The 24,775-nt window shown below is 45.4% G+C and overlaps 2 protein-coding genes across 2 annotated transcripts in view; one reads left to right on the forward strand and one right to left on the reverse strand.

The window, feature by feature from the left end:
- Positions 1–644: 644 nt before the first annotated feature.
- VPS26B (VPS26 retromer complex component B) lies at positions 645–19,677 on the reverse strand. The gene is made up of 6 exons (XM_081889997.1): positions 18,461–19,677; positions 11,971–12,127; positions 10,583–10,747; positions 8,903–9,078; positions 8,011–8,153; positions 645–6,298 (listed from the first exon to the last, which is right to left on the reverse strand). Exons 1-6 carry the CDS (start codon positions 18,681–18,683, stop codon positions 6,152–6,154), a joined length of 1,011 nt encoding a protein of 336 aa, XP_081746123.1. The 5' UTR covers positions 18,684–19,677; the 3' UTR covers positions 645–6,151.
- Positions 19,678–20,018: 341 nt separating this feature from the next.
- NCAPD3 (non-SMC condensin II complex subunit D3) overlaps positions 20,019–24,775 on the forward strand; it is a 45,521-nt gene continuing 40,764 nt past the window's right edge. Inside the window, exons 1-2 of the mRNA XM_081889740.1 lie at positions 20,019–20,111; positions 23,776–23,930. Of these exons, the coding sequence (XP_081745866.1) occupies positions 20,051–20,111; positions 23,776–23,930 (216 nt within the window). The 5' untranslated portion in view covers positions 20,019–20,050. The remainder of the gene's footprint in view (positions 20,112–23,775; positions 23,931–24,775) is intronic.

Genomic DNA, 24,775 nt, shown 5'->3' on the forward strand with positions numbered 1-24,775 from the left:
GGCGCTGTGGGTAAAACCTCAGTGCCTAGGACTTGCCGATCGTCAGGTCAGCGGTTCGAATCCCCGCAGCGGGGTGCGCTCCCGTCGTTCGGTCCCAGCACCTGCCAACATAGCAGTTCGAAAGCACCTCCGGGTGCAAGTAGATAAATAGGGACCGCTTACCAGCGGGAAGGTAAACGGCGTTTCCGTGTGCTGCGCTGGTCGCCAGACGCAGCTTGTCACGCTGGCCACGTGACCCGGAAGTGTCTGCGGACAGCGCTGGCCCCCAGCCTCTTAAGCGAGATGGGCGCACAACCCCAGAGTCGGACACGACTGGCCCGTAAGGGCAGGGGTACCTTTACCTTTTTAAAGGTCACATCCAGCTAACGTAAAGACTAGAATTGGATAGAAGCCTAATTTAAGTGTTATTGGATTCCAAAGCACTAAGCTGCAACCCCATAACATCTGGAATGCCCCTGATTATATATGCAATACTTTTTATCCTCCCCCTAATTACCTACACCCCACAGGCATGGGTGCAAGGCTGGAAATGGAGACTCTCTGGAAACCCTGAATTTACTCTCCCACCCCACTTTTGTGGTTTTTAAAATCTTTTTTAGATGAATAGAAATATCACACAACCCAAGAAAAATAGCATGAAGCTCAACCTTTGAAAGCCTAGAATGGCTTCTTTTTTAATTGGGAGAACAACCTCTCATCATTTAAAAATACAACCATTTAAAAGACAATGAATTAAGAAACATGTAAACAATGCAGAGGCTTAAATTTACAAGTTGCCCAGCTTAATTCAGTACCTGTGGATTCCCCACCCACCCATCCCTGCCACAGATCCACATGGGTGGTCTTTGTTTGGGATCTTTTTTCCTTCTCTTGTGTCTCACACTGGAGATGAACGTTAAACATGGCTTTTTCCAGGGATGGCTAGGTGCAAAATGGGTATGGACCCTACTCTAGAAGGCTTAGTAGAAACTGAACCAGGGTGTATGATGTACCTTACAAATACACCGGCGGTTCTATGCTGCACAGCCCCAAGCTGCCTGTATAAAATTATGCAAATCAGCAAACTACTTTGCATAATTTAACACACACACCCCCAGTTTTTAATAATGTAACCACTCCTAGTCATGGGGAGATGAGCAATTGTGCCTTGGCTAAAAAAAAACCTGGATATTGTCTAGCACAAAATTTCAGGCTTTTACAACGGGGATTCCTTCCCCACACCCCCTATTTGCTTTGGGGCACTGGAGATGTGGGAAAGGGGGAAGGAAGACCCCCTGCGCAAGCAGAATTCCTTGTGCTGGTGGGCCATGCTATTCAGCGCTACTTTGGAAACAACCCTTTATTTGGCCCACCCTCTGGCTGCTGTGATCTCACCATGGACTAGTAGCAAAGCTGGAAGCATAACTCTTCAACCATTCAACGTGAGAACCATTTGTCCTGTCATAGGCTTTTTCTTTTCGGAATGGAAACTTATGGTTGTCGAGAAACTTGGTTCTCCACCTGCTACCACATCTTGTGATTTGTGCTTCCATGAAAATGTGGGGCATATATTGCTCTGGACCCTTGGCCTGGAAAACAAAGAACACACACACCCCTGGCTCTTGAGATCTAATGCAAAGTTATTTCAAGTACCCCCTCATGCAGTTGGTATGGGTCACAAAATGCTGTGGTCCAATAAAGAGCGAGATCCAGACAGAAGCCTGAATGCTAAAAAGCTTCAAAACCACTAACCTATATCCAATGCCAGCACATATTATATGGCTTTACAAAACTCAGAATTCATCACCAGCTGTGGGGGAGGTTTGTCTTTATGTCCGAACAGCCACCAGCCATTATGTGCAGCTGGAAAACATTTACACTCCCCACTTTACATCTCCAAACAGGGAGAACCCTATTGACTAAGTATCCCCTAAATAGGCAGAAAACAGCCTCACAGCAAGAATCACCCGACAGTACAGGAATGATCACCAGAAGCTGGTTAAAAACTATGAAGATGGTTTCACTGCTGTCCTGGCACAGCAAAGGAGCTGTTGCACACAAGAATGAGGGGTGGCATAAACTTAGATGCGGCACCCAGCCTGCTTTGTGGTGAGAGCCAAAGCATCATCATCTCCCCTTTGCGGACCCAACACATTTGGTGTTTTGTTTCAGCCTGGTTTCTTCTTGGTGGAGCATCCTTGGCCTTCACATGTGAGATGCCAGTTCTTCCCCACTTAATGTAGGACTCCCAAGCTCTGGGAGAGGGAACCTTTGGTCCTCCAGACATTGATGGAAGGAGTAGTCCAGCAACATCTGGGGGAGCCACAGGTTCTCTGCCAACCTAGCAATGTATTTGTCTGGTTCTAAAACCTTCAGAGTAGTTGACAGCAAGCATTAGCAACAAAAAAAAACTTGAGAAGGGGGGAATGTCCCCATTAGTTACAGCTGTCAGAGCATTGGTTTCCTGTCTCTGTGACGTAAGAGAATTGGCTTTGAAATCTTTGCTCCAACATGTGATCCACTGGTGGGGATATGGGTGTGGCTTATAGCTCAGATAGCCAACTTTGTGTCCTCCAGATATTTTGGACTCTAGCTCCCATCATCCTTATTGGCCATGCTGGCTAGGGGTGATGGGAAATAATCAGTTTAGCCACACCCAGAGGGCACCAAATTGGCTATCCTAGGCATACAGCTTTCATTCCCAATCTGCAAATGGGGGTTAATAGTGACCTATCTCATAAAGGTGTTGTCAGAATAAAGATAAGAATGTTACTTGCATGGATCCCACTAGCTAGTACCAGATTCTGTATCTCTGCAATATAAAAAATTCTAAGGATGTCATCACATTACAGTTCTCTTGGCTACAGCCAGATGGCGATGAAAATGACAGTGTGACAAGCTGCTCAGGAGGGTCGAGGAGGGAACTGGAGGGTGGAGATTCCAGCAGCCCAGGCAAGGTGAGGGAACCAGAAGATGGATACATAGGCAGTGGGTGGCCCAGATGAACCATGGAGAGGAGGATTTTTTTTTGGTGAGGTGTAAAGGGAGGGGGGGAAGGTTGGCAGGTGAAATGAGCAAGGGCACAGCCCCTGCTTAAAAATACATTTGCAGTGGTATTCTTCAGAATACAGCCTGCCAGAGAATATGGCTTTATGCTCAAGCAGGACTGCAAGATCTACCTACACTTTACAGAAGGCATTGTATTCTCTTCCCTCCTCTGCAAGCAACACACAGTCCTTGAACTCTCTATCCGTGGGTCGCAAAGCAACAGGGAGAAATAGCTTTCCAATAATGGCCGGCTTGGCTGTGGCCCTCCAGATGTTGCTGAACTCCAGCTCCCATCAGCCCCAGCTACCATGACCAATAGTAAAGGATGTTGTGATTTAGAGTCCCGACAACATTTGGAAGGGCTACAGGTTCCCACTGCTTAGGGACTCCAACCCCCATAAACCCTGCTCAGCATGGTCAAGATTTAAGGATGATGGCAGTTGTAGTCCAGAAACATCTGGAGGGCTACGGGTTCCCCATCCCTCATGTAAAGGCTGGATTATTCAGAGAACTGTATTTCCAAATAGGTGGGGGTGTTTTCAATTCAAACATGACAGGGGGGTTGGTCCAGATGACGCTTGGTGTCTCTTCCAACTCTACAGTACTTTAATTCTATGAAAGAAAGGTAGTTCTGCATAAGGACAACTGAGAAAACCGAAATCACGTACCCTGCACTAATTTTGCAAATTTAAGACAATTCTGTGCAATTTATTCTACAAGCTGTAAAAAAAAAAAAAGCACTTTAATCACTTTGATACAGGGAAAAACACATGCAGGCCACCAGAAATTTTATTCAAGTAGCCCCTCTGCCTTCTGAAATTTCATCAGGCATAGCCTACACATTTTTAGCCATCACATGCACACGAGCTGCCCACGTGTCTCTTTCCTAAAATAAAAGCTGACAATTGTCATGTCCTCTGGTGCTTTTACAGCGATCTGGTAGAATCTCTGCATAGATATATCCTACTGATTAAGAAACGGAATGAAGGTGTGGGTGTCTTAAAAGCAAAACATTTGCTTGGTCCCAGGAATCTGTTAGAACTGCAAGTAGGTTTCATTTTTGTGGAGGGAGCAGCTGTGGTGCTCAAGTTTCTAGTTCTCATTGATTCACGGGAGGAAAATAAGGAGGGGAGAAGCTTAAAAGAAACATTCCTGAAAGTGCTGAAGTCAGAAGGCAAATCATAGAAATTTTTATGCTATTAAATTACGGGTAAATTGTTTGTTTTAGAGGGGGAGCAACTCAACCAACGAATTTCTGAATATTTTGAGGTGACATTCAGTCTTACGCCCACCTCTACAGAAGAAAGTGCATATTTATCACAAAATGGGCTTGGAGGGAAGAAAGTGACTGTGTTTGTTCTCCTTAGTCAATCTCAACGGTGAAGACGAATAAAACCAACTCATGCTTACAGAACAAGACACATCTATTTAACTCTGTACATTTTTAGTGTTCAATTAACTTTAAGCTTGTATCAGGTTTTTTTGGGGGGGGGGTGTGGGGAGATGAAGCTTTGGCAGCAGGGTGTGTGTGTTCTTTAATAGGATGTGGGGAAATATGTCCAAGAGCAGGTGCCCCCAGCACACTTAGGGAAAAGCAGCCCAATTCATCAGTGCTTTCCAAATATCTAATCCTAAGGGATGCCCTTTTAGACACAGCTTGCCATTCCACCTCCCCGAAGGTTCGCTTTTAGGATGTGAAAGAGCATGGACCACCTCAGCGATCAACGAATGTACATACAGAAGGTACCAGGACCTTGGGGAGTTTTTCCTCACGGAACACAGTTTGGGAATGGGCTGTGCTGATCCAACTTTTGGAATAGCAACAGAGTGCATGCAGCTTGGGAAATAGGAGAATGCTATTGGGGAGGGTACGTTTTAAAGTGGGCTACAACATAAACGGGGTGTGTGAGCTTCCCTCCCTCACTACGCCTTTTTTTTTTAAGGCCCCAAAAGTGCAGCTTTCCTCCTCGCGCTCCAGTTTTTCCTTCATTGAAAACAAAGGAAATCTCAACAGCACACATCTAACTAGGTGGTTGTTTTTCCAGTTCGACAAAAGAAACTCGAAAGACGGAGGGTAAAAAACAATTCCCATGCCACAATCAGCAATTTAACTAAATTAATGGAGGGTGGGGAACCTGTGGCCCTCCAAATGTTACTGGACCACAATGTCCATCAACCCTGCCCCTTATCGATACCGCCTCAGGCTAATACGGAGTTGGAATCTAATCACATTGGAGGGCCATGCTACCAGGAGCCCACTGCACCGACCTAGCCAAAGAGCCTCCCTGTCGCCTCTCTGTGCGATTTACCAGGCCCACCTCTCCAGTCAGTCATTCAAATCACAGCCAGTGCAGATCTTCCTATGCCTGCCTTCAGAGGCTGTCCACTGTGTGTGTCTGCAAGAGATGCTGTGGTGCACCTGCTTCCTTCTAAGCAGGAGCTGTGCTCAGAACACAGACTCACCCAGGGACATAACATTTACCTTAAAAAGTAAAACCGTTTTGAGTGTAAGAATGAAGCGAGACTCCCAGATTTTTATTTGGGAAAGAAGTGTCCCATCAGCTTTTAGGAGTTTAAGAAATGCTGGGGAAATTATTATTATTATTACACTTGAATGCTAAATGAGCCTCTCTGGTGCTACTTATGTACACATATGAATAATGCCACTGAGGAAGAGTAAATGGAGCGCTCTTAAAAAAAAAATTAAAAACCCAAATGTACAGTAAAACCGATGGGGGTGTCTTTACATTTTTTGAGGGGGGGGGATGCTTTTAGCATCATGTGAGAACACAGACACACTTTTCACCAGCCGCCCTTCCCTTCATCATGCCTTCTAAAGCCACTGACCCAGCTCCCCGCCCTATCCCCAAGGAATATTTGAATGTAGAGGGAGGCAAACCTTGTCGCTGTCGCGTCTGTTGGCTCCCTCCCCATTCCGTTAAGTTGCGAGTCCTCAGGGGGAAAGGAACAAAGAAAAATGAAGAAAACACACACACACAACCTGACAAGATAATTTGTGTTCGCAAGTCTCTGGTGAAAGATCCGTTCTGCGTTCTCCTTCCTCATCGACGTCTTCAAGCCTTGACCACGGAAGCGCTTTGGAACCCCTCATCCCGCAACCCCCTCACTGCCGGCCGTTGTTCTCTGAAGGCTGGCTGGGCGTTCTGCTCTCTGTCTGGGAAGACGTGCCTTCGAACCGCTGAGAGGCAATGGCAGCTTGGTGGGACATGCTCTTTCTCACAATGTCGCCTTTGCGCCATAACACCACCTCCTGCTCCCGCAAAAGGAGAGATGGGATTGTATTATTAATCAGTTGGTACCCCCCGTATGTGCCACGCATCAGACCAAAAGTTCCGTCTAGAACTGCAGTTTGTTACGGGTGCCAGGAGTTGTTAGAAGACCCCTCTTCTTCCCAGAGAACAAGAATTCCCAGAGTCCCCTGGGAAGAGGGATTGAATTCCCTTCCTAAAGAGGCCAGACTGGCTCCCTACTTCTTGTCCTTCTGCTGGCAGGTGGACACTTGTTTAATTCGGACAGGCTTTTGGGAGCTGTTTTGTTAAGGAAAGGACTTTCAAATAGTACTGTGCTGTTTTTCCTATCTGTACTTTAATAGATCTGTTTTAATTTTATTATAGTTTAATTACTTTTTTTTGAAATAGATTGCTCGTCTCTTCTTCCCTTTGGCAAATGACTGTACTGTTGAAATGGCGACAAGATAGCACTGGCCTATTTATTCTGAATGTTTGTATGTGATGCCAATAAAGGTTTGATAATGATAATGATGAGTTAACTTTTTAGCTATTACATGCTATATGTTTTCAGTCTTCTCTATTTTATCTGGGGAAAAGGCAGGATATAAATAAATTTAATAATAAAGTCAAACCACTCTTGAGAATTGTAGCTCAGTGATGAGGAGAGGGGTCTCCTAACAACTCAGCACCCTAAGCTACAGTTCTGAGGATTCTGGCAAGTGGGGAGGAGAGCAACCACGAAAATCTGAAGAGGTATGATATCGTTTTAACTGTATAGTGCAGATGGGGCCTGAGTATTGTCCCTGGTGACAGGTAGCAACTCTCCAGGAGTACAAGCAGGGGGCATTCCCAGCCCTACTGGAGAGGCTGGGGATTGAACCTGGGACCTTCCACACACCAAGTACACAGTCTGCCGCTCAGCTACATCCCTTCCTTGTCAAAGTCATTCACATGCATGTGTCCATTTCCCCCTGAAATACAGGCAATGGCTCCGCGTGTTTAAGTGAAACCGTGCATATTTTAAACACCATCAAAAAAGCCTGCATAACACCTCATTCCGTCCCTTTTGGTGACATTTTCAGGTTACTTTACCATGAGGCACATGTGCGCAATCACACACATATAGTGGTACCTCTGGTTAAGAACTTAATTTGTTCTGGAGGTCTGTTCTTAACCTGAAACTGTTCTTAACCCGAGGTACCACTTTAGCTAATGGAGCCTCCTGCTGCCGCTGCATTTCTGTTCTCATCCTGAAGCAAAGTTCTTAACCTGAGGTACTATTTCTGGATTAGCGGAGCCTGTAACCTGAAGCATTTTTAACCCGAAGTGTCTGTAACCTGAGGTACCACGGTATTGGATGTGCCTAAAATGGGAGCTGCCTGTGCACACAAGACCCTCAGGATCCAGGCAACACTATCACAAAAGGTGTCACTGTAGGGTGTGTGTGTGTGTGTGTGTGTGTGAGAGAGAGAGAGAGAGAGAGAGAGAGACTCAGTTCTTGGCCTAAACCAGGGCTGGAGAATTCATGAACTCCCATCAGCCCCCACCAGCATAGCCAAAGGTAAGGGATTGATAAATTGCAATCCGGAAACATCTGGAGAGTTACCGGTACCGCATATCCTAACTATGCAGCAAAGGGGAGACAACAGCCCCACTGTCTGCGTCGAACTTCCCATAGCAGGCCTGCCCGCTTGGGACCTCAGGCAGCTGTTAGGGCCCCACGCCACCTCACCTGCTGTTTAAAATAGCGCCGCTCCTCCTCATCAATCAGCACGAGGTTGAGATAGTAGCGCACCGAGAACTTCTTATTGATGTCCCTCATGGTCGGCGTCAGTTCGTAGCCAGCGAGGAAGAGCCTAATGGGGATAGACTCCCCTGCAAAGGAGGCCCAAAAAAAGCAAAACCAATTTTCCAAGCTGGAACACACTTATAACAGCAAAGCGTAAGATGAACAGAACTTCCCACTGGTTTTGTTTTCGTGTTTCCACTGAAGCAAGAGCAATGGTGCAACAAATAGGTGCACTGGGCAGGAATACAGCACCTGCAGCCTTTGAGGCATTGCTGGGCTACAACGCCCATCAGCCCCAGCCAGCAGGGCCAATGGTGAGCGACGACAGGAACATCTGGAAGCCACGCCTAGTGTTGGGTTCAGAGCAAGGAGATCAGAGTTCCCGTCCTCGTTCAGCTACCAAGGCCAAAGTGTGAAATTGAGGAGCCGCTACACTTGTTTCGATCTGTACAAATTCCCCGAATCCCCGTTTTGATATGCTCTTATAGCACAGTTTTAATGCTGCATTTTTGCTTTCTTGAGATGCTTTAAGTAAATAAATGTGCAAAAAGAGTGGGTGGGGGAAGATGAATGTAGAAGAGTGTTGTGGAGAGGGGCTGCAGCTTGGTGGTACAACTCATGCCTTTTTTAGCATGAGATGCTAGGTTAACCACCTGAAACCGCCATCCCTTTAGTACAGGGATGATGCACTAACAAATGCTGCTGGGACTACATCTGCCGTCATTCCTCACCATTGGCTATGCTGGCTGGGAGCTGTAGTCCAAAATATCCGGAAGCCACCAGGGTGGGGGGGAATGGCAGCCTTGGGGCATCCTTCCAAGGAATCCCTCCTTACCTCTGACAGGTGCCCCATCCATGATCTCATATTTAGCTATTGTATCGTTTTCATGGTAAACATTAGGGCCGGTCCCCGTGGTCTCCCTCTTGATGATGTCGATCTCCATGTGCTTGATCTTGATCCGCACTAGGAGGAAGTAGATTTTCCCAACGATCACATCTTTTAAATGGTACCTGGGGAGAGCCGGAAATCAACAAAGAAAATAGACTCAACAGACCAGAGAATCTCTCTTTTCAGAGTTGTTTGCTTGCATGTTGCTTATTTTATTTTATTTTTAAAATCTACCCAGCTTCTTCAGATCAAAGTGGGTCAAAACAAGCATTAACAAATTGATAACAACCTTTAAACAACAAAATAGAATGATAGGTCCCCCCAGATGTTGGGACTCTAGGGCCAGGTGATATATCGTCCAAAACTGGTTTCAAGTCCGTATTATGCTATTGCAGGCATCCCAAAACTCGGCCCTCCAGATGTTTTGGGACAACTCCCATCATCCCTAACTAACAGCACCAGTGGTCAGGAATGGTGGGAACTGTAGTCCCAAAACATCTGGAGAGCTGAGTTTGGGGGTACCTGTGTTATTGGTTTCATACGTTTTGACCTGGAAATATATTGGGACTCAAGATGTGTGTTTGTGTGCTATGCAAAAAATCACAATGTGGGAAAAACTGTGAAGCCAGCCAATGCCTCTATATAGCTCCATCCTTATTTCCGACATTGTTATATAATAGTAAGCCTATCACGGTGTTTAGCTGGTGATACATCATGAGTTGAAAACCAGCGCCATCCTTATTTCAGACACTGTGATTTATCACTATATCGCAATGCTTAGCTGGCGCTATATCACAAAGTTGAAGACTAGATAACACCCAGCCATACTGTCCGTCTCTACATAGCTCCGTCCTTATTTAACTGATGACATATTGCAATGTTGAAAACCAGATATCATCCAGCCCTGTTGGACTCCTGCCTCTCATAAGTTCCAGCCAGGTCAAGAACAGATGTGGGGAACCCTTGTCCCTCCAGATATTGCTGGTTTACCAACTGGTTCTCCAAAGCTGGTCTACACTGATGGGCAATGGCTCTCCAAGGTTTCTCAGGCCTATGGGAACACCCAAGGGATTGAACCTGTGACCTTCTGCATGGATACTACCACCAAGCTATTGCCATTCTTTAAGGAAAGTCTAGGGGACCTTGGGCTCTCCCAATGTTGCTGAGCCCAGCGAGCATGGCCAAGGTTGATGGGAGTGGTCCCTCAGCAACCTCCTGAGGGCCTAAGGTTTTCCCCTGTACCTCTGGATAATTACATTATAGGAATTGAAATAAGTAAATAATTTGCTAGCAAAATTTATGAGTTTAGAATGCAGGGACAAGAGATGTGAGGAAGTCCAAAGATGAGAATGAAATGTGGATATTGGAAAAGACTATATTATTTTGTATGTTGTTTATTGCTTAAATTTTTTTAATAAATATTATTTTTAAAAAAATAAAAATAAGGTTTTCCCCTGTACCTCTTTTAAGGGATTGCCTGCCACTCAACCATCCATGGGAGAAGAAGTGCACAAGGACAAAGTCACAATCTCCAAGGGACGTCTCCCTAGTCACTTGGCTACATCCCCATATACAAACCTCAAACACCCAACTCATTCAGTAGGAAGCCTTTGTGGAACAACTTACTTGGATTTATTGTACTCAAACTCAATATGCAGGCAATCTTCAATGCCCACCTCCATCTTGATGGAGGAATTAAGTTCTGGGTACGTGCTAAGCGTGTGTACAACAATGTCCATCTCCTTCACCACGTCGTTCAGTCTGCGGCTCACGGTGGCCCGGAGGAAGTACCTGCAAAAAAGAAAGACCCAATTGTGGTAGCAAGTCTTTCAACAGCCTGAGGGTTCATGTCTATTAAGCATCTGCAATAGATACTTAAATGCACCTTTCTTTTCGTTTTGGATGCTAGGATTTTTTATAGCTGCATTCAGATTTTCCAGTTGTTTGAGCTTACTGACAATAAGTGGCCTTGGATAGAAAGGTGGGATATGAATGCTTTAAAGAAAGAAAATGCAATTTTTACACACACACACACACACACACGCATGGACCACCGTCAGCCAAAAAGGCTCCCATAGCAGCTTATACACTAATCAATCCCACAACCCTATGGAGAAAATCACAGTGGAGTGGGTGCAGTTCTTTCGTGCAAAGGGAAGTCCTTGCATGAATGGGACAACTTGGAAATAGCTGGAGGTTTCAGTGGGCTAAACAATTTTTTTTAAAAAAAAATGGTTTGGTTCTACATACCAAAATACATACAAACTCTGGGAGACTGTGGTCAAATACAGCTAGCATTCATTAGTTACAATCATACTGTAAGTCACCCCAGGCTTAGCTAGATTGCCCCCCTCTCCTTGGGAGGAAGGGGTTGGCAAAGCCTTTGCCACGACCCCTCACCATGGAAGGAAGGAAGTCAAATTCCCTCCTTTTGTTTGTTCTCTTTTCCATGATGTAACCAGTGAGGAAGAATATCTGGGGAAGCAATGCATGACTGAGACCTTGAATCTGTAAGTAAAGCATTTAAACTTACTTGACAGAATGTGGTTTGCTCATTGTAAGAGGGGTAGAAAAAGGTCAGCTGCTGTGTGCAGCTGAATGGGACAAAAAACGTTTAACAACCTATATTTCTAATGCTATATTGCTGCTTATTTTTGTGAGTTTAAGACTCTGCTACTGGGACTCTTCATGTGCAAGTCTCGCGTGCTGAATCCAGGCACTGAGACATTTCTCTTTTTTTGTTTACCCACACGCGTTAAGTCCACAGAGATTCCTATTTTTAATTCCACCACAGTAACTTTATTTCAGACAACCAAAGCCTTGATCTCCCCAATTTGACAGCTCCAGATGTTCTGGATTCCAACTCCCACCAGTCCCAGCCAGTAAAGCTGTCAGTTGTATTCCAAAACACCTGCTAGGCACCAGGGAGAAGGAGGTCAATTTCTTAGTGGCATCTAAGTGGCATTGCTGCTGAGAAAACTGGGAAAGGCTGGAGGAGCGGAGATGGAGCTCACCTCAGCTTCACGTTCTGCCCCGTGTAGGATTCGTACGGTTTCTCCACGTGTGTGAATTCAAAATCAAAGGTCTGTGACTGGGTGAATTCTCCGGGGCGGGCCAAGTCCTTCACAAGTGACACGAATTCATGGTGGTTCCCTCGATCGTAATATAGCTCTAGAAGTGAAAGATTCTTGGTGAAGCAAGGCTATTTGTGGCCTCATTCTAGAAGCCTCCAGGTGAAATGCAAGATAATAGGAAAGGAACATTAAGGCAGAAGGTAGCCCTGCATCAACTGGTAGATCTCTGAGTGACTAGCAGTAGATTAGCAAGGATTTATGGCTCCCAATTGTTTAATAATAGAAGCAATAAAAGGAATCCTTCTTGCCATAAATTATGCTGCTGAAGAAAAAGAAAGAAGCAGCTTGGGCTAACCAACGGTAGATTTTTGTGTGTGAAGCCGGTGAGCTCTGTTATTTTCTGGTACCCAAAATAAATTATTGAGGTCAGAATTCTTTAGCTCTAGTTTTTTTTGGCCAAGCACTGGTTGGTGGATCTAGGGGTTCCAGTAAAAAGCAAAGTAGAAGCCTGAAGTCAGCCCAGCCCTGCAGTAAAGTATATCAAAGCACCAGCAAAAAAAAAAGCTAACAATTTAAATGGATGCAGCTAATCAACAAGAAAAAATAAGTATCAACACTGGCCCAATCACATAGAGATCAAAACCCTATGACTAATAACCTTCACATTAAAAAGAGGCTGAAATCTGAGATGCTAAAATAATCTCTAAAAGTTGTTTTAGAAGTCCTGGAAGAATTTATTTCCTTGGTGCTGAAAAAACATTAGGTGCCAGGTGAGTCTATACAAATAGTGTTCCATAAATAGAGAAAGACCCTCTCTCTTATTGCCACTGTCTGTGCTTCAGAAATGAGGAGGGCACCAGCAGATTATTTTAGGGCCCAGGAAGATCCACAAGGAAAAAGCAGTTCCAAAAGCCAATAGGTTCTCAAGTTGTTTAGGGCTTTCACCTGCAGTAGACACCTGAATTGTCATGACAGCCCTCCCTCAAGCAGTGATGTGGACAAAATCTTCTGCCATGGAATTTTTAAAGAAAACTTTCCAATGCAATATTTTTCTTATGCAAAGCTTACCAGTTTTAGAAACGTGTTGTTTCATAAAAAATCAATTAGTAGCACAATGAATAACTACAATACAAGTCAAACTGGATACAGCAACTAGTCAAATCTAAATTCAAAGCTGCAATTAGCTTTTTAAAACGTCTTCTCCCTAAGATTTATGCACACAACTATTCCAGCACATGAAAATAAAAATATTAAGCAGTTTTCAGTGCCTTCACTTTATTTCTTAAAATTGAAGTAACAGGCAACGTGTATGCTATTTTGTTGTCAAGTCTTGAAATGTTTGCAAGCATTCCAATAAAAGTAATTTTTCAAGTAATACTCTGAATTGTTTGCATACATTTAAACCACACCAAGCACAATTTATTTAACTTGCTTTTCCTAATCAAATTGTTTCCGTTTAACTACTCTTAGCTGTTGCAAAAACTTTTCAGATGTTTACTGAGGATGTAAAATTAAGACATCATCATTTTTTTAAAAAAAAGCTTTGTGTACTAAAGACGTGGAGAACCACTGGCCCTCCAATTGTTGCTGAACTGCAACTCCCATCACCCCTGCCCACTGACTACGCTTGCTGGGGCTGCAGTTTGGCAACATCTGGAGGGCCAAAGATTTAAAACATCGGCTCTACTACATTCACAGGGCTATTCTACACATGCCAACTCAGAAGAAAACCCCATTGAGTTCAATGGTACTGTGCTCCCAGGAAGCAAGTGTAGGATTGCTGCCTAACAGTGCAATCCTATGCCTATTGGATTAGTCAGCTCCTGCTGAAGGACCAACCATTGATGGAATAAACAGTATCTGGATCTGAAAAAGCAGGTACCAATCTGGTGCCTTGTAAAAAGGTACGGACAGATTAATAGGAAACTGCGTTAAGCCAGGTCAGACTATTTCACCTCCTAGTTCAGTACTGGTTGAGTGGATCCAGCAGATAAACAGCATCACCTGCTAGTCAATCAGTCTCTCTCTCTCTCTCTCTCTCTCTCTCTCTCTCTCTCTCTCTCTCTCTCTCATTCCTTCCTTGAGTTATTGGGGATTAAACCTGGGACCTTTTGCTTGCAAAGCATGAGCCACTGACCTGCAGTCCTCCCCCACACAGCCACCCTCCCTGTTATATTACTGTTGCTCCAGCCACGCCATTAATGTCTAGATACCACACCTGGAAGGATGAATTAGAATTGAACTGAGGTCTTCTGCCATTCAGGTTCCTTCTAATAAGCAGAGGCAGGAAAAACAGGTTGACAGAGTATAGCTGGGGAAGGCGGGAGGTTCTTCCCACAAGCCCTGGCTCAGGGAACAGTCAGAGCTGACCACATGGAACAAGGGAATCAAAATAGAAAGCCAGAATTTTTTTCCCCTCTAACGTAATAATAGGCACTTGGGATGTCATCCGGCTTCTCAGACTGCAAAAACGACTAGGAGGCGTGGATGCACCACACAGAGAGAACCGAAAGCGGGTACAGAATCCTGGCCACATAAGCATTTACTGTTAGTAAATGTAATCTGGAAAGCGCCAGGCAAAGGAGCCGACCAACAACGTATTCACGAAGCCGAATGAGTTTGCCAGAAATCAACCCCAATTTGTTACTCCATCCACTTAGAATAGTTTTGGAGACTGCAAGAGGAGGAGAGAAGGGGCTGGGGAAACACTGAGCATGGGGCGGATCCTTCACACAACCACAGCCGACCCCTGTCTCTTCAACATGCCAGTTTGGTGTTCCAAATGCTCCCGGATATTTGGGGTTCTCAAGTTTATTTTTCCTGCATGCACAGATTTTGTGATGCAAGTGTTGCCCACAGAGTGCAACATTAAGAATGTCTGTGCCAAGTACATGTATTAAGTTTGGGTTCCCTTGCACTGACAAGGAGGTGGGCCAGGGTATACACTTTCTCGACACCTGCATCACAATCAAATGTGATGCCTGTGGCCATTTCCAGGTCAACATTGTTAGGTGCCTGGGTTGTGCTGGTAAAGAATCATGTGGATTCATATATGAAAGCAGGGCTTTTTCTCAGCTGGAGCTTGACAGAATAACACTGTATGAAAGGGTAACATGAGCATCAACCTGAAGGGCAATGGATGCGTGGGCAGGCGATCAAATCCCGGATAGGAAAATATGGGATAAGAAAAAGCAGATTAACTGCAACTTACATTTTAGAGGGAGCCTAGATTCAGTGGCAGCCGTTTCTAGGGGGCTATGGCTATCATGAAGGAACCCTGCACTTCTGAATTTACCACACTACTGCTAAATTTACCACACTACTGCTAATAACTTAAGGTGCCTAAAGAGATTGTTGTTAACAGTTGGCATTGTCATAAAACACTGGCTGCTACTTATATTTGCATGCATGCTCAGTTTAAGTGTAGACTTGTTGTGCCCACCTATCATCACGCTTATACAGTTTTTGAGCCCATCAGCGCAAGAGACCTCTGCCGCTGTTGCTCCCCAATGACTGGTATTCAGACAGGCAGCTTGCATCCACCCACTGATCAGCAGTTGCGCAAATAAATGATAGTCAGATAACCTTTTCTACCATTATTGGCAGAGGCAAACATCAGTATTCTCAGAAGAAAACCCCAAGTTCACTGCTGGTGAGAACAAAAATCAAAGCAGGCTGTAGCTCAGCTGTAAAACATTTGCCTGGCACACCCAATAAGGTCCTAGGTTGAATCCTGGCACCTCCAGTTAAAAGGAGCAAGTAGCAGGAACATAAAACTAACCTGCTGAATCAGCCCAATAGCTCCTCTAGTCCAGCATCATGCCCACACAGTGGCCGTGGAAAGCCTGAAAGCTGGATGTTGAGTGCAACAGTACTTTGCCCACATGAAATTCCCAGCAACTGGTTTTCAGAGGAATTATGTCTCCGACAATGGAGGCAGAATACAGCCATCCTGGCTAGCAGCTGCCGACAGGCTTTTACTCCATGAATATGTCTAATCCTCTTTCAAAGTCATCCAGGTTGGTGGCCATCACTGCCTGTTATGGGACAGGAAGGACTTTGCCTGGGTTGCTGGAAAAGCAGTAACCTACTGGAGCGGACAATACAAGCCAGGACAGACCCAATGGTTAGATTCATTAGAGGGCCATGGCTCAGGGGCAAAGCATCTACCTTGCAAGCAGAAGGTCCCTGGTTCAATCTCCAGGTGGGGCTGGGACCAGGGGAGACTTCTGCCTGTAACCCTGGAGGGCCACCATCAGCCAGGCAACGTAGAGAATGCTGAGTCAGATGGACCCAGTGGTCTGACTCAGCACAAGGCTGCTTCTTCGACTCCCACCTGAGGGCTGTCAATGGCTGTGAGTCACAGCAGCCAGAAACACCAACTTTCTCTTTGTCTCTCTTTTTAAAGACATGGATATGGTCCACGTGCCCCTGCCTGCTATCCTCCCCGTCTATCTTGGTCAACACCACTGGAAGGATTGCAAACCACAGAGAGCACAGCTTTTCCAGGCTGGGACAAGGCAACACTAAGCCAAAGATTAGGGAACTCCAAGAGTTGTTGGACTCTCATTCCCTTCAGCTCCGGCCAGCATGGGAAATGACCAAGGATGATGGGGAGTTGTAGCCCAGCAACATCTGGAGGGCCACATGTTCTTCACCCTCCAACTAGGCTAAATCAATGGCTGTGTTCAAAAGTAGCAATAAGAAAAATGGGAGGGGTCTCCCTTGAAAATTCAGAAACACCTTCGCTTGCTTACAACATGGTGGAGCTGAATTTGACAAGGAGATGTGCCTATTATCAGTACATCCTAAGAACCCAGAGCCTGTACGGTCTATCTATTAAAACAGTTCCTTTTCCCAACTATTCTTCTCCTTCAGCATATGGTATAAAGAGATATATATGCTAGTTATGCCTGTGAGGTTCTGTTCACTAGGCCTCTCTCCCTCTCTTTTTCCTTTATACTAAGGGGTATACTGCCTTGGTACATAGAGCTTCTATTCATCCATCTTGCCTAATAGCTCTAAGTAGACCTACCCAGCATGAAAATCAGCCCACTCTTCTTACCAAGAGGTATACTGACTCAGAAGAGCACAAAGAGTGCCTTATGGGATCAGGCCAATGGCCCACTGCATGCCTATGAGAAACCCAGAAGCAGGACCTGAATGTAACAGCATGATTCCTACCAACTAATATTCAGAGGATACTGCCTCTGACACTGGAGGTACAACACAGCCATCTACACGAAAATGTGGTGATGCTGCCAGACATCCTACACAAATATTTTTTAACAGCCCAGTGGATTCTGAATAACACATTCAGAGGAAATTGATTTGAATTGCAGGCGGGGACCATTACAGGCGCGTCCAATTGACACATGAAGGGAGTTGCCTGTACTGGGTAGAATATTAAATTTGGGGGGCTAAATGAAGATGACTTTATGTGAAGGTGATACAGGGTGGATAATGAATAGGGGCAACTGAACTAGAACTAAACTGATTTGGAGCAGAACCCATTGGGAAAATTAACTGGGGGCAGACAACTAGAAGAGGAGTTGGTTTGGGGTGATCTGCGTGCACATTAATTGAAGAATTTATCTGGGGTTATCTGGATGGGGAATTACATTAGCTTGCCTTTTGTGACATCTATGTGCATCTATGCATATAAACTACTCCCAGCAAATTGTTTTTACCAACCCAGACCCTGAGCCTTTGACATACTTAGCACCATCCCTGCTGTCAGAGTCAGGGGCAGACATCCACTTGTTCCAAGACGTGACTACATATGAACATAAAAAGAGCCTGCTGGATCAGGCCAATGACCCATCTAATCCAGCATCCTGTTCTCACAGCGGCCAAGTAGATGCCTGTGGAACACCCTGCAAGCAGACTTTGAGCACAACAGCATTCTCCCTTCCTGTGGCTTTCAGCAACTGGTATTAAGAAGCATCTCTGCCTTTACTGTGAGGCTTATTGCTATCTAAAAAGCCACTCTTTCTCCCCTCCCCACCCAAAGACCAATAAATCCAGAGTCCAAGGCCACATTCTGACCATATATTTAAACTCCTATGATGCCACTTTGAATAGCCATGGCTTCCCCAAAGAATGCTGGGAGCTGTAGTTTGTTAAGGGTCCTGAGAGCCGTTGGAAGGCCCCTATCCCACTCACAGAGGTACAATTCCCAGAGTGGTTTCCCACCACTCCTTTCCAGGGGGCTCTTGAGAACAGTGGCTCTGTGAGGTCTCCTAACAACTCTTAGTCTCCTTAAACTATAGTTCCCAGAATTCTACTGGGGGGGGGGGGGGGAAACCATGACTGTTTTGGTATGGTGTTTTAAATGTATGGTGTGAATGTGGCCCCAAATAATCCAACTGCATCAACTGATGGAGGTTTAGTTTTGCCACCATGGATGGCAAGTACCGACCGAACTTACCGATCTGCCCAATGAACTCCACCTTGATGCCCTGGTGCTCCAGCCGTTTGTTTGGGTGCTTGAGGGTGAGGATGACCCTCCCTGAAACCGTCTCACCGTCATAAAAGAGGAAATATTTCTCCTTCTTGCCCTCCTCGGTCTTATGCTCTGCCCGGCGCCTGCTCTCTGCGTCGCTCAGGACCAATTCCAGATCCGCACTCTGTCCGAACCCAAAGAAGCTCATGGCGATGTTGAGGAAGGGATGCAGCACCTCAGAGGGCTAAGGTGGTGCCAAGCAGCACAGAACGGGGCAAGCAGCACCTTGGGGTGGCTGTGCAAGCCTTGCTCTCCAGGCGGGAGCTTTCACCAATGCTGTGAAGGAGGCGCAACCTTGCAAGCCCACGATGCAATCTCCGCTTGTCTGGCTAAAAAACAGTTACCAAAGTAAGACAAGGAAACCACAGGATCCTGGTGCATAAGGAAACCTGGGTGTGCTGGGGCAGGACTAAGGCTCTGTTGGGCAAAGGGGCTCAGAGCAAAAGGGGGACTATTTGGTGGGGGTGATGGAAGGAAGGGGGGTAGGCAGGTGCTGTTTGGACCCAATAAGAAGAATGATAACTGATGATCTGCAAGCTACAGCTCCGAAGGCTTGGAAAGGCTAGACCCAAGAACTGGCAGGGGTCAAGGCAGCCCCAGGTTGGGGGCGCTGCTCTCTCACCTTCGGGCGCCAATGCAAGGAAGGTGGGCGTGCAAGGAGGAGAAGCGGGAAAGGGCGTTCACAGCTGGAGACGGAATGCAACGTTGCAAGCCGTGGGGGACATGGTTGGTGGTCACGGGGAAAGGGGGAGCAGCAGCTTCGGCAGGGAACGGGGAGAAACATGCAAGGAAGACTCTGCTGCTGGGGAAGGGGGAGCGGGCGGAAGAGGGTAGGCGTGTGCAATCTACGGGCCCACTTCGCTGGGGTTTTTAAATAATAACTAAAAATAAATAAATCAATAAATCAGAGAGGTGGAATGGGGAGGAGGGGTTGGAAAATCGACGGGGGCGTTGCTCCCTGGGAGGAAAGGAAAAGGTGGCGGAGGGAGGTTGCTGCAGGAAGGCCCGAGGCTCCGGAGAGCAATGCCGTGCAGCGAAATGCAACGCAGCACCGGAGCATTCACTGCACAGCCGGGCCTTTGCAAAAAATAAATAAAGGAAGAAGGATGACAGCCGCCTCCGCCGCCGCCGCTCCGATGATGCGCTGCTCGCTGCTGGCTGCGGAGCTCGCGCCGCGTCCCGGACCAGGGGCCTCGTACTGCGCACGCGCCCTTCCCGTTCCTGGGCAAAGGGGAGGAGGGGGAGCCGAGGAGGGGAAGGCCCACCTCTCCGTCCCTCCACCCCAGCGCGCTCACGGGACGCATGCGCCGTCCTCCTCCTTCCGAGGCGCGCGCGGAGGCGGGGTCCGCGGCGCTTGGTGCGCCGGCGCAGTGCGAGAGGCCAGCGCCCGTCCCACTCCCTCGCTCCTCGGGCCGGCGGTGATTGGCTAACGGGGAGGGCAGGCGGTGATTGGACGGTTCGAAGGCAGCGGCGGGGATTTAGGCTGGAGTCGCTTCGACGGAAGCGGCAGACGCGATGGCGGCGGAGAGGCTGCTTTGCGCTCTGGGGCGGTGGGGCCTCCGTGATGTTAGCCAGGGTGAGTGCAGCGGGTTCGGGCGGGATTGGGATAGCGACCTCGAGTCCTTCATTGGTTGTGGGAGAGCGGCAGGACTCCTGGGTCCTTTCTATATACAGTAAACATATACAGTATAATGGACCCATCAAACCTCGCCCTACAACACGGTTTAACTTTTTAACGCCGGCAGAAAACCTTTCTACTCTGCGCGCCTATGTAGCCAATTAAGAGCACATATTTTTACAATGGTTAATCTATACCTATTAACTTGTTTTATGTGGTTTTTACTCTCTGGTTTCATGTATTTTTGTAAGCTGCTTGGACTATTTTTTAATGGTTTCTTTTAAATAATATATACATGCAAACGGTGAGAGGCAGGACTTCTGGGTCCTTTTTATATGCACAGACAGACACATGTGTGCACTGTGGCAGAGGGGGAGAATCTGCTGTCGAACTCTCCGTCTCAACCTTGGATTCCAGTAGAAACCAGGCATAGCTGTCTCCTAGCCACCCAGCCTACCAGCTTCTAGTGCACACAACTCAACTTTCAACTCTGGTGTTGTCTTTCTAGCTACCTGTGAGTTGATGGAGGGCCACCCACCCATTTGGTGTCTGGCACAGTTTTGTTGAATGGTCACTTTAAAATGTGAAGGTTCATTATTGTTTCACAAGTTGTGTATGTCTTTAAGGGCCAGGGGCAGGGCAAATAACGAGACCCAGTCTTACAGCTGTGAAACATAGTAATAATAATAATAATAATAATAATAATAATAATTTATTATTTGTACCCCGCCCATCTGGCTGGTGCTGCTGAGTTGTGTTAATCAATCTGTGTCAGCAATTGAGTGTAGTATATAAGGGGCAGCACCTAGCTCTCCCATTACCCTGGCGGATGGGTTGGTAGTTGGGTCATGTTTGTTGTTGCTATCTTTAGTGTAAAAGGAGTTTTTGTTTTGTTATTAAAACCTTGTTAAAGTTATTTTTGAGTTCCTTGTATTGCATGGTCTCCCCAGCAAGCTCTCTGCAGCGCTACTAAACTGCAATTAGCCAACAGGTTTACCATACCCATTGAGTCAATCACCCGTCCTGAGAAAAACCCCACCCCACCTTCCCACTATATACTGTATAAGGGTCTGATGACTTCTGTTTCAGTGTATCTGAAGAAGTGTGCATGCACACGAAAGCTTATACCAAGAACAAACTTAGTTGGTCTCTAAGGTGCTACTGGACTCTATCTATCAACTTCCTCAGACCAACACTGCTACCTACCTGAGCCTCTTCCTTTGTTACCTTAATGGCCCATACTTAAAGCTAGCCTTGCTGTTTCAGGAATTGAATCTGTGCTGAATCCAGGAATTGGAAGGGGCCTTGTGCATACAACCTACCCCCACCAAAATCACATCATTGGTGTGTGTGTGTGTGTACGCAAAAATGTATTCATATACTGACGGAGTTTTGTGTATGTTTGTATCTTCAGTAACTTATCCTGAGACCTTAGGATGAAGGGTGGGTAATAAATCATGATGGTGGTGATGATAATAATTCAAACCTTCACAGACAATTAGTGACAGTTATACATAAACCACCACCAATCCTGGATCTCCCTCAAAAGGTTTAAGAATTTATGCGTATTTGATCTTTACTGGTAAAATGCAACATCACACCTTCACAGAATGTACACTTTATCAAGATTTAGATGAGTATAACAATTACATACAGATACTGGTGTCACTGACACTGTCCATTTGTATAAAATGCTTGGAACCATTAACCATGTAAAAAACTCTTTATTAGAGTGCAATTAGATATTGATGCACAGCTACTAAAGCAGTATATATTATTTCTGAAAATGCAGAGGCATACAGAAGAGGTTTTAGTGTTCAGCAGTGGAAAGTACCCTATCATATGGCATGCAAACTCATTCCTGGATGAAGGAGTAGCAGGTCAAAGTCCCAAGACAAAGGATATTTTAGGTCACAGTACATGTAATTCTAGTTCAGTTGCCATTTCTATCAGGCCCTCTGAACACTGCCTGCAAATCCAGCAGTAAATAGAAATGTTGTCATTCTAAGTGGTCATTAGAAGAGCTATTATTTGTTTGCTTCCTCCTTTTCCCTCCCCATCCCTTTTTCCTTTTGTGTCATCTCTTTTTGATCGTAAGTCTGTGGGCAGGAACTGTCTTGTTTTGATTGCATGTAAGCCACTGAGGATACAGTTGCCTGAAGACAAAGAAAAAATCCTCTAAATTTCTTTTAAAATAGTCTTGTGTGATTACTGCTAAGTATAAAATGGGAATTCCAAATAAAGCAAGAAAGCAAGTATCTTGTTCTAATCTAGCCAATAATCGTTTGCTTCTACAGTGTTGCTTTCATTAAATCTCAAAGGGAGAAAATTTTAATGCTCCCTAGGCAATCTATTCCATAACAGAAGCGTGGAATTGCCTGTGCTCTGTTAACAGCAAGAGGTATGTGAACTGCAGAACTCTACCTCTGCTCTGATTAAGGAATTTTTGGTGTGATTTGACCTGTTTCAATTGCAGTGGAGTGTTGATGAGTCATTGTGTTTCTCTGCAGATGTCTTGGTAACCACCCAACAAGCATAAGGACCTCATTTCTGTTTCTGTAAATCAAAATCCCTTGATCTTGTCAGGGACTTTTGGATCCTCTGTAGGCTCACAGTTCTCACCGTGAAACAATAATCAGTGCAATTAGGTGATGCTAATATGGCAAATAGCTCTCAAAGGAGCAATCCTTGCTCTATTGAAGCCATCACTGAATGAAATGCAAGTTGAGCTATATCCTGAAATTACAAACTACAATATTTTAACATTTAGGGTGGAAGCATCACATAGGGTGCCAAGTTATTCACTCTTTTAAATGCAGGTGGCTTCAACAGGCCCTAAAGTATTGAAGGGAAACTGAACCGAACCTGGCCATTGGCTCCTATCCTTGTAATAAGGATGTTGAATGAATTGGAATCTTAAAAAGCGTGAGGATTATTGTGCCCCAGCACTGGCAAATTTTAATGAAACATGTTTCGATGTTTGCTCTGGAACTGCAGAAGCTGATATGCCATAATTAGTTTTAATAAAAGGTTCTAATTTATGCTCCAACCCCCTGTTCACCACCTCAAATAAAAAGATAATGACATAGTAATGCCTGATGTTTTATTCCTGAACCTCCCAGCAGGTCAGTTGTTTGGGGTTTTTTTCCTCAGAAGGGAAATTATTTTAAAAACTTACTTCTTGATGCCTTGCATTGTGACTATAAAAAAATGCATCGTGTGAATTTATATAGGTTATTATTTTCTATTTCATTCTCCACCCTTTTGCCAATTCTAATCCTTTGTTTTTCTCTTTTTGTAGCAGTATGTTTGATGTTTGTCTTTTGTCTCCATTTTATAATTAAGTGACTTTTTAAAAAATCTAAATTTTCAGGAGGTTGTCATATTTTATGCCTGTGTTCAGCTGTGTTAGAGTTTGCATGCTGTTTTGGGCTATCTGCCTTGCTTAGTTTTACACTGTTCAAGCTGTCAGGTCTTCCCCCAAAGCTTCCTTGGATTCTAGTGAAGTAATGTGATTCCATTTTATTATATTGCAAGATGGTCACTGCATTTTGTAACTGAGGGAAAGCTTTCTGGTCTGAAAACATCTTTATACATTCTAATAAACCTTTTTCCTCCCCAGCCTGGGTTGACACAACCTGGGAGCTAGATTTCACAGAGACTGAGCCTTTGGATTCTGAGCTAGAGGCTGTGATAACGGGCAATGGTTTGGATGCCTTTTCCCAACTCTACACGGCTCTCTACCCCTTCGCTGCAGATGACCACGAAACCACAGAAGTAAGAAGCATGTTTGTGATGTTAGCAAAGATTGGCTTGTTTTGTTCTAATTCATTGGTGGAGATTTTAATCCAGCATTTCCCAATTTTGTGCCCTTCAGATGTTTTGGATTGCAACTCCCAACTGCCCCAGTCAGCATGGCCCGATTGTCAGGAATGATGGAAATTGTAGTCCAAAGTGTTTGGTGGGCACCAGGTTGAGGATAGGTTTGCAAAAGATTGGCAGTTAGAGCTCTGGCAGGATAGATAACAGTTCTTGCCTCCCTGAAGCCTGTTGCTTGACCATGTACAGCCTGATCCTTATTCAGAGTTGAGCTACACCTAAGCCCTTGGGAACCAGCAGAGTTAAACCAGCACTCCTAATTATATAGAATTGCAACTTTCAAGCATTCCTAATTGCATAGAATCCCAGCCTTCCATGTGATCGTCATCTGTAACATGCCCTATGTAATCCCCAAGGATTATAGCCATTCCATCAGGTGTGGGAGAGAGATTTTGCAGGACTTCAACTCCCATCAGCCCTAACTAGATTGCCAATGGTGAGTGATGATGATGGGAGTTGTAGTCCATCAACATTTGGAGGGCCACGGGCTCCTCGCCTGGTATAGGTGGTGATTATTTCAAGCCAGTGTTTTTTAACCAATTTCTGGAGAACTCTGGAAATCTTAGGAAGGTTAATGGGTTTCCTTGATGAGAAGACTAATGACTGGGATTATCTGAGATAGAGCCTGCAAACCACTGCCACTATGGTTGCTCTTTGGGAATGTGCAGACACAGACAAGTATTGGGAGTTTTCTAGAACATGCTCTCAAGCGTCATGGCACGATAATGAGGCCTGATGGGCCT

Source organism: Podarcis melisellensis (assembly GCF_964234715.1).
Source record: "Podarcis melisellensis genome assembly, chromosome: 15".
Taxonomy (NCBI): Eukaryota; Metazoa; Chordata; class Lepidosauria; order Squamata; family Lacertidae; genus Podarcis; species Podarcis melisellensis.